The sequence below is a fragment of the Schistocerca gregaria genome, chromosome 7, assembly GCF_023897955.1.
Source record: "Schistocerca gregaria isolate iqSchGreg1 chromosome 7, iqSchGreg1.2, whole genome shotgun sequence".
Lineage (NCBI taxonomy): Eukaryota > Metazoa > Arthropoda > Insecta > Orthoptera > Acrididae > Schistocerca > Schistocerca gregaria.
The window spans coordinates 200250587-200261600 of NC_064926.1; the positions used below are offsets into that span (position 1 = coordinate 200250587).

The 11014-nt window shown below is 37.8% G+C and overlaps 1 protein-coding gene across 1 annotated transcript in view; it reads right to left on the reverse strand.

Moving 5' to 3' along the window:
• Positions 1 to 9307, reverse strand: part of LOC126281355 (asparagine--tRNA ligase, cytoplasmic) — a 35212-nt gene extending 25905 nt beyond the window's left edge. The window contains exons 1-5 of the mRNA XM_049980264.1: positions 8224 to 9307; positions 8006 to 8102; positions 7772 to 7920; positions 6131 to 6392; positions 2221 to 2378 (exon numbers count right to left, since the gene is read on the reverse strand). Coding sequence (XP_049836221.1) covers positions 2221 to 2378; positions 6131 to 6392; positions 7772 to 7920; positions 8006 to 8045 — 609 coding nt within the window. The 5' untranslated portion in view covers positions 8046 to 8102; positions 8224 to 9307. The remainder of the gene's footprint in view (positions 1 to 2220; positions 2379 to 6130; positions 6393 to 7771; positions 7921 to 8005; positions 8103 to 8223) is intronic.
• Between the last annotated feature and the right edge of the window lie 1707 nt (positions 9308 to 11014).

Below are 11014 nucleotides of genomic sequence, written 5' to 3' on the forward strand. Positions count from 1 at the left end.
GTAGGGAGAGTTTCTACCTGAGCAATTTAAGAAAGCTGATGTTGGTAGGGAGGACCCACATGGTGCAGGCTGTGTTGAAGTTGTTTAAGTGACGCACAGTTTCACATTACTGTTACTTTTGTACATACTTCTCTACAAATTTAAACCGCTGAAGTCTAGATCAGTGCCAGCGGCAGTCACAACAGCACTTACTTCGTTCTCAGAATTTAGAAATGCATCCGTTCATGTAACCAATGGGATGAGTCTTTGATGTAACCAACGAGAGGCAATAATAGGTGAAATTGAAACCATTGTCTTGTTTGCTGTTTTTCTGTGTATTACTGAGTTTCAAGAGAAACATTTTGTGATTATGGCAGCAAATTGGACTGATTTAGTTCTGCAGGGTACTGCCATTCATTGGTGCTAGTCTCATGGATTAATTGCAGAGAAACGAAAATGTATCAGATGTGGTGGTGAACTGACTATGATCAATGTTTTATAATTAAATCATGGAAGAAGGTAGGTGGCTCAATGTTTATTAATAATAGTCGCACATTTGATTTGCACAAAAACATTGATCCCCATACCTTCTCCCACGATTTAATTAAAAAAAAAAAACATTGATCCACCTACCTCCTCTCATGATTTTATTAAAAACACTGGTCCACTTACTCAATGTGCTTGCACAGATTGATTGCTTAGCAACAAAGAGTAGAGAAATATTTCACTGCTTTTTCGAATATATCATGGGATGCAATACTGTCCTTGGTTAGCAGATACTAGCACAGTTTCAATAGCTATGAATGGAACAAGAAGCAATTAAATTTATAATCCTCATTTACAGCAATGTTTCACATTGCCTTCCAAACATATTAGTTTGAAACACATCGTCTGCCTGCTGCTCTCTCATTGGCTGTGTAACACAAACAGCTGACACACCTTTTGTTCCTGTCATACCTCATGGCAAGTGCCAACAACATGTAAGTACATCACTGGCCCTATTTTAGACATTTACCAATTTAAATACATATCTCATTGTTTAGCCAGGACTTGAAAGCCTGCAGCAAACATTTCCTGTGGCAGATGTTGAAGCCAACAAGTGAGCTCTTAAAATGTCCCAAACAGATGAAAATTAGTAGGTGTTCAGTCAGGGATGTACCAAGCATTCCCAATAATTTGTTTCCAATCACACTAGTGTTTGCCTTGCTGCGTAGGCAGGCATTATTGTTCAGAAGAATCAAATCTGCTCTCAGTGGGGTGGTGTGGGGTGGGGTGGGGTGGGGTGTGGGGCAGTTGCTGGAAGAATATGGCCTACATAGATGCCTAAGAGCAGTACAGCAGGTTGCAGCATTAACAGTAACATCATGACATCGTAGATTTTTTTTTTTTTTTTTTTTTTTTTTTTTTTTTTTTTTTTTTTTTTTTTTTACAAAGGATACTTCCATTCCATACAGAATTACTTTGATTCAGTGGAAAAACTTTATGAAAATTCAGCCACTTGTGTACCTAGTTTTGTGAGAACAATTTACCTAGGGTACATGCAAGTTTGACTGTTACTGAATGATCTTCACAGACAATTTCTTCCAAATGTTACAATGTGACTTTATTTAAATTCTCCAGAGGGTCATCAGTACACACTGTGATTCTTTCACGCCCTTTGTCAAATTTCTGAATCCAACTGAACACAGCTTTCCATGAAACACAGTTCTCACCATTTAACTATGGAAGAACTATGTAGATAATCCCTTGGCTTACAAAATGTTTGCATAACTGCACGCCTCCATTGACTGCAGAATCCTAGTATTGGCTATCTTCTGTGCTCACACTTAAAATCATGTCAGTGGAATTGATTTCACCATACCACTATTATATTTCTGAGAAAAAGCACATGATTGATTATCATCACAAAAGCAATTTTAACACATCTTCGCTGTTGTCACTGCAATAACTTATTTGCAGAAATTTTAAATGACTGAATAATTTTTACATTCACTGTATACGTGTTGTCTTTGCTGTGAAGGAACAGAGTAAACATTGGCAAGTTGCAGTTCTAACATTGCCCCACATAGCAGTCTACATACAAAATATTCCTTATAGGTAGCTGGATTAGGTAGAAACAGAGCACAACTAAATATTATTTGTAGCAAGTAAGTCTGTAGTACTCAAATGATTAGTAACTCAAGAAATGATGAGTTTTTATTATTAAGTTTGTTAACATACAACACTGAATGTGTAACTCACCGTTTTACCCTCAGGAACCTTCTTGACTGTTCCAAATAACTGGACCGATGACTCTGTAGTCAAGACAATAGCCTCATATGTCTGACACAACAGGTCATTCAGAACACACTGTAGAAAGCCAGACCCGTCACGCAGAGTGATGAACATCAAGGCCTTCCCTGGGCAAAGTAAAATGGTATGGAACATAAGGAAAGGTTGTCATTTATTAGAGAAAATATTGTTGTATCACTTTATACCACTACCTGACAAACACGCCAAATTGATAACAGGCTTAACTTTATTTGAGAACAGTTCACTGTGTTCTATGAATAGTTTACAAGATAAAGATAAGTCGTATATTAATACAAAATCCAACTCAGTGCCAGCAGTGCTGAAGTTGACAGAGGGGAAAGAAAGCAGGGGGAACGATAACAGACATTATATCCATACCCTAAAGCTGCGGTTTCAATACTGTCAATTCAACTACAAATGAAAGTGCATAGTCCAAATTGAAGGGGTAATCAGTACAGCAACCACCAATGTAAATTATGACCTATGCGACATACTAAGCTTGACTGCTCCAGGCCTGAAACAGTATGAAAAATTAAAGTGCGAAACAACATTACAAGATTACTGTAATGGGGCAAGTGAGTAACAGAATTACAGAACTCCCTTATTTCAGCTCTCATGAATTAGAGCATTTATTATAACGGCAAACTGAAAAAAGCTTCTAGGTTATAGGGATAACCACGAACCTTGTCTTTTAGCTTACATTTATAAAAAAACAATTTACTTTGGCACAAAAACAACAACAAGTATGACCCAGTGAAAGTTATGAAAAGGAAGTCTAGATGTTAACGTCCATCAAAAATCAATAAACATTCAGCAGCAGTTTACAGTACTACCAAAAATTGCTGAATCAAAATAATTAAAGTGATTCAATTTGTTTAAAAAATTAGGTAGAACTCCAGGAGACAAGCTCTGAATATAAGTTAACTAACTGTAACTTCACAGAATTAACATCATTAAAAGAAAGAGCGTCAGGACTGTACATGCAAAACCGTGTCATAAATACAACTTCCCAGAGCTGTGTCTTGGGGCACCTACGCGCAGTATTTCAGTAAAGGAACCAAACTGTGCCTTAAACCAACTAAATTTGGATCTTTAGTAAAGGACCCAAATTTTAGTCCCAGTCCTAAATGCAGAGTTATAGATTCATTCTGTTCCACAACACCTCTCAGTTTACACTGAGCACCTTCCTCTGCTTGAAGTGGTCATTATACTTTGTCTCTCATGCAAAAGGCATATCTTTGTAACAGAAGCTAGACCCTTCCTAAAAGACTATTTTCTTGATCTCTCACCCCTCTCTCTCTCTAATAATCTGGACTCTAATCTGATAGTGTTACCTCTCCCATCTTACTCTAAAACCTTAACTGAGATGACAATGATCTGCAGCTGTTACCAACACTGATTCCATTTTTAATCTACTTTCCTTTATAAATAAATAACACCACCAGATAAATTCTGAAATGTGTGATTTCTGTAACAGAGAAACATCCACTGAGGAAATTGGTGCATTTGGCACAATCATCAACATTGAAAAATATCAGGGGCCCATTATGAAACATTCACCACTAACATGAACTGCACTGCCTTCACAATCTGGATGCTTGTGTGTTATTATGGAGATGAACTATATCTGAGCTCGTACACCACAAGACTTCCATATGAATGAACCAGAAACTTAGTAATCCATCACACTTTAAAACTAGTTTATTTAAACAGCCACTGGGCTGCACACAGTCTGCCCTACCCCTACTAAGTACCAATTTTCACATTATCAGCAAAGAAACAATATTACAAATGCTCATGGAGGCATAACTGAAGTCACTTCTGACCAGAAATTGTAACAGGGTATGTGTATGAACAACTGTTGCAGACATGCAACTGACTAAAATGCCACAGTAAGTCCTGTACAGTGAAGCTTCAAAATAAGATAAATATATGGACAAAGTTCAATGAAAGCTCAAACCCTCTATTCAGTAAAAAAGAAGCTGGAACAGAAAAGGTAACTGGCAGCAGCATACAAGGCTCACATGTATATCAGGAATGCTAAATAAAAAACTGCTTAAATTCAGTACTGAGTTCAAAAAAATGAAGGTAAGAAATATCCAAAATTTTAACACTCCGCTGAATTTAAATAACTTCCACCACCTGTGCATACTTCTTTGTTCTGTCAGTTCTGCCTCCAAGGACTGTTACATGATAAAGATGAGTCAAAAGGAATCTAAAAAATCTCATTTGTTTTCATTAACTTCAGTTTATTGGTAGAATACTGGGGAAATGCAAGTACACATAGGAGATTACTTACAAATAATGCATGCAACACATCATAGAATATTGATCAAGTGTGAGAGACCGGTAAAAAACAGGGTATTAAATGCATACAGAGAAGGCCAGACTCTAAGACAAAAACTATCCTGAGAAAGTCCACTTACAAAGCTTCATGAAGCAGTTTTAAATGATAACTCCAGGAATATATTACAACCCCCTACATATCATTCGCATAGGGACTGGGACGACAAGATTATATCAATAGCAGTATGCACAGAGGCACTGCATATGAAAATGGAACGTGGAAATACAGAAGCATCTGATTCCACCCGTCTGCTTTGATCCATGACATCACAAAATATGGCGGAAACGACCATACACTAAGACCCAATATGGCGCCTATGACGTTACATAAACATGACCACAAACACGTAAATACATTGAAAAACCAGCGCGCGCGCGCACGCGCCCACACTCTCTCTCTCACACACACACACACACACACACACACACACACACACACACACACACACACACACACACACACAAATTCCACAAAAAACCTAATGAAACTAACGGGAGAATCGTGGGAAATTGGGGTTTTTTTGGGTGGGGACAATGTAAATATAAACAAATTTAGACACACACACACACCACCATACCAAACCACACAAAATGACAAAAAAACCAACTACACAAAACTCTCCAAATTCCACTAAACACAATATCCTCTGGAATCTGACACTTCCCTTGACCTATATAGGTCAACAGAAACTACTGATACCAAACCATAAAACCCAAAACTACAACTACGACCACAATCATCACTACCTCAAAAAAAACATGACAAACCAACAAAATTGGAATCTAACATTTCCCTTGGCCTGTTATCCTTACGACATCTCCACATACAGCCATCCCTGGTCAGAGGTGCCAGAACTTTAGTAAGCTTCATTTCTTCACAACATACTGAACACTTCATGACTTCACCCAGAAATCTGAATAGTTGAAGAAATTTTATTGGAGACAACACACTGTCCCCCTTCATCACTGACAACCAAAAACTGTAGAACTTGTCAGTCGTATTCATACTGACCAAAGACATAAAAGAAGCAATTTACCAAAATTCACACATGACGAACAGGAAAAAATTACAATAACATCGAAATGATAAAACCAAAATTGTTAAGTCACTGATAAATATTCTGCTGAAAGCACAGTCCCAATACCACACACGTGCAATGCTATCTTGCATAACCAGCGACCACAACAATACGCCATCTATAAACATGCAACACATGCAAACTAAACCAGAAACATCACCTAACACACCACCAGAGAGAGCCACCGATCACATCAAAACATCACCTACAAACACGCCACTCTCACAAACCAATACTTCGGTCGACTTAGTAACTGGCACAATGGGATGTACCCTCTCCCATGCACTTCACAGTGGTTCGCACACTATAGATGCAGATATAAATAAATGGCACATTCTGGTATCAGACATTCACAGTAAGTGTAAAACTCACTGTACAGCAATTGGAACTGTAGTTACTATGTTCCGAAAGGAAATGCCCCCTTAAAACATTACCTTGCCTGCGCAAACGATGCACCCAGCCATAAATTTTTACTCTTGTGTCACAACTCGAAGGTGCAGATTTTATTTTTATCTGTTTGGCCTTTGGTAGACTCTCATCTTGTTTAATTACAATTTTCTTGGCTTCTTCTAAATTTTTTGCTCTTTTTTCGGCATCTTCTTCTTCTTTCTTAGCAGCGTCTGCTTTCTTGTAATTTTCCCTTGTCCATATTTTCTGTACCTTTTTCAGTTGTGATTTGGCTGCTGGTTCATACCTCTGAAATTTATGATCCTAGATGTAGATTATTACTATTTTAATGGGAAAATGAGGACAAGTTTACATTACAACTCCTGGTTTACTCTAACAGTCTGTCATTGCTGAACTATTAATCCTGTCCACAGCAATAATATCTCGTCAATCTTAATTTCTACTACAGTTCATTCTGACAATGCTATGACAGTTCAGTGAAACATGTTTATCTGTACAACACAGTAAACTTTTTGGTATATATAATACATATATTTTGTTGTGACAGGTCTGCTTTGCAAACTATTACACTCCATCTTCAAAGGAATTTCAACAATTAGATATTATTCAAAAAATTACAGTTCTCACTGTGACAGAATGAAGGAGACTGGTAAAAAATGTCTGAAATTGTGTGGACATGCATTTTAAAATAGCTAAAGCTTTTCTTAATTGTTTATATAAATCCACTGTTTTATAAATGATTTCACACATCACACTGTGAGAATGAGCTTTATGCTGAGGAAACCATATTGATAACAATAGGTGAAAATTTACCAGGTGTTCAAAATTACAACAGAGGAAGAGTTGAAATTACTAAATACTACTATCTGACCAAACAGCTGTCGATTAACAAAACAAAAACAGATAAACTTTATTTTAATCTCAGACAAACTAGGCCTAAGGCAGAGGATAAGAATGACAGAAGAGGGTCACAGGATGGACTAACCTGCAAACTTTCCAGAGTAATTGTTTTATTACATAAATTAAAATAATTGCCAGTAAGTATTTGACACTATAGGTGACTACTCTTATTATATGTTGTTCTACTTGCACTGGCAGTATAGAATACTGGTGGGGGAGGAAGGGGTGGGAATGCATCAGCCTAGTAACATTCTCCAATGGCACAGAAGAAAGTTACTAAATGTATTCTAGGTTTATCTACCAGAGAAACTTTCAGAAACCAGTTCAGATCATTTAAACTGTCAAAAAAAAAAAAAAAATAGCTCACTTGGCTCCCTTACACAGGCGAAAAAAGCTGTAGAAACTTTGCTAAAAGAACATGAATTTTATTTATGTTGTCGAAACAATGAAAAGTTAGTCAAGAAATGTGCTATGAATATGTGTACATAGAGGTAAAACTGTATGTAATAATCATTCCATTAAATTTATGCATTTATATATACATTGGTATATTAGCTGTATGTACCTCACATTTCTTTGTGTATTTCTCAGCTGCAAATGAGTGTGCACGTAATATGTATGTAATTAACAATGGATGTAATTTGCTTTAAGCACATACACCATTTACTCCAAATGAACTTATTTTCACATAAAGCTGTTGCCATGTCCAATATTGTATAAAACCATACCGAACGGTTAATAATACACATTATAAAGGTTTCACTCACCTGATCATCAGTTTTGGAATCAACATAGATTACTGGAAACGGTTCACGTCCTGCGTGTCGCATTGCTTGCAGAATAGTTTTAAAAGGTTTACTTTCTGTTCCATCTCCGGACTCGTCGTTTCCACTCTTTTCAGAGGTGAAAATTTCACCTAGGACACGTCACAATAATAAATGTAACATTCCGATAAAATTTGGAAGCATTATCTATATATATTTCAGTTAAACAATAAAAACCTATAGCCAATTTTCCGACGTCGGCTGTCACCTCCGGCATTTTCAGTAACAAGATGTATCAGCGACGGTCAAAGCGTGGTAGCGTGGCCGGCGTCGTCTGCAATGGTTTTAACACAGATAACAGTAACGTCAAACTGCACAAGGAAGAAGCATGATGCAACTCCACAGTAGCAATGAAGAAGGAAACATGATGCAACTCCAAGGTAAACGTGACGTACCTACGAGTTTCGTCACTGTATCTGAAAACGGGGCGAAATACGTCCTAAATAACTGTCAACACAAACACTACAGTAAAAACATTCATACACTGCTCGACACTTAACCTACAACACTTGCATTCATCATCAATATGCGCTTCTGCGCCATCTCAAAGAAATTGCTCATCGTGGCAGTAACCTTTGACATTGGTGGATAATACTTTTTATTTCTCTAGCATGAAATTTGAATTACCGTCGGATTATTTAACATAAACGCCATTCCAGCAGTCAAATGTCTAAAAATGTATAATAACTGTGCTATTCATGTTAAGACAGGGATGCATGCATTTTTTTAGAGTTAAATGCTCGGATTTTAATGAATGCAATTCTCTTTCAAACAAAATATTTTAATTCAGTTCTGTCCAGCATATAAAATAACTCTGTCCTTCGAACTCACGCTCCAGTACATGATGCGTTTGAACGGGAAATAATGAGGAATACCGATACTAATTATTTCCTATTCAAATTTCTTTTCTTATTCCCTGCATCATTAAAAATGCATTCAAGACCCAAAACTGCAGCACAGAGGTGGAGAAAGGTCACCCGAATGTGTACAGTTTATCAGTTCAAGTGAACACTCAGTGATTCGCAGGACGTCACGATGTTGTACGAATGGGTGTACTTCCATCTTTAGGTATGCAATACTAGCGTAAACTAAGTTGACACTCAACGCGTAGTCTGATGGGACCGACCTTAGAGGCTTTCTTCATTTACTGTCTACACATTAAGTTCACTCTTAAGTGGTAGCTGTCGGGAACGATAGGAGGCGTGTCTTGCTCCTGCATTATAGCTGCAAGGGGAGGGGGAGTGGCAATTGAAATTATCGCATGGCATTATTGGCTGGGAGAACCTGATGGGGCTGTTTCCTCGTCTTCTGCAAATCTTTCTAGAATACGCCACATAGACGAATATGAGACGAAATGATTATGGCAGCATAAACACGCAGTCCACGAGCGAAGAAAATCTCTGACATAACCCGTAATCGAAGTCGCAACCCTCCGATCCAGAGGCACCCTCTTATAATCGCAGCACTGGCACCTTCACTCATGTTTTGTGCTTATACGAAATCGTAGGTGACGCACTCTGAAACATCGACAGTGCTTGGAGACAACATAATATATCAAAACCAAGTCTACATCTACAGTCAAGCTCTGCAAACCACTGTGAAGTGCGTGGCAGAGGCTATGACCCATTGTACCAGTTACTAGGGCTTTTTCCCGTACCAATCACGTATGACGCGCAGGAAGAGCGATTGTTTAAATCTCTCTATCGACCTTGTAATTAGTCTGATATTGTCCTTACCATCCTTAATGGTGTGATATGCAGGGGGTTGTTGTATATTCCAGTTACTGCCGTTTTCTCCGCTACTATTAGCACCAGTAAAAAGGGTAATCTAATCGTGGCAGAACTATAGAGTGAGATGGACAATTTGCCACATCGGCCATGACTTATCGAGTATTGCCTTATTGTTTTAACCACCCAATAAATCAACACGTAAAATTCATAAGCTACAGCAGCTTGTGTCACTTGCGCCTTAAACTGGACCTGGGTGCGGTACACGCAAGAAGAAGATGGATATCCACCTAAACTACGATTAAATCAAGCTTCAGGGTAACACAAAGAAAAAGAAAGAAGAAATTCGAGAAACTGATGCTGATCTGAACCATACAAACACACAGAAGAAAGAAGATATCAAGATGGCAATCACTGAAACAGTGAACCTATTGTGTTTGTTACTAATGCTGTCTCAGTGCGGAGTGCGGTGTGTTTGACGTGTTTCTCAAACACAGACCTTTTGATAGATGTCAAATTTGACAAGTTGGCGGACGTTGTCTGTGTTGATGTTTCGTTGCGTATGTCCTGTGAGAAAGACTTTTTTCATCGCACCCGGACTTTCTAAAATTCTGGAAACTACGATCTAAAGAGTATATGGATAAAAACAAATGAAAGCTTGCAATTACCAACACGGCAGAGGTATTGTGTTTTTCACAGTCGCATATCTTGCAGTAAGACGTAACAAGTGTGTCAATATTGTATGTAAAACATACAAGAGGGAATGGAATACAGTAAAACAAATCGAAGCTCTCCAGTTCTTCCACAGACGATGTATATGTTCTCACACTGTGTAGTTTTACTGAGCTTCTTTTAGATTTTTATTAGTATATTTATCTTTCAAGTTCAACCACTCCGTAGATCAGCGTCTTGTTTTGTTTTTCTTCTTTACACACAGTGCTGGAATCAATGTGAGAGATTCTCTGTCTATATTAAAAATCATGCCAACTTGTTTTAAAATACTTCGTGATAGCATCGACAGTAGCTTCATAAGTCTGGTTAAATTTGGAAAACTCTTCTTGTGTGTCTGCTCGCCTGTTTGACAAACTTATGAATAGGAAACAGCTAATTTGGCAAACAGGTCTGATCATTACCAGGGTACTTTGAACTTCACCTACATTGGATGTGAGGAGTCTTGCAGCACTAAACCGGGCACGAAGAGAGCAGCGCTAAAAAAAAGTGTGTTCGTAGGTGTGCCGCATGGTTTCAGTGTGAGCACATACGTCAATAAAAATGCAACACGAAACTCTAAAATTTACAAGTGCTGCATTCATAGTTCTTTTTTTTTCAACAGAAAGGAAAAATTTTAAAGAAACATCGTCAGTGTGTGACGTCAATATTGAAAATTCAAAAGTTATTTGGCGTAAATTGATGGAAAGTTTGGAAATTTTTGTCGCAAGTCGTCTGAAAACTCTGAACG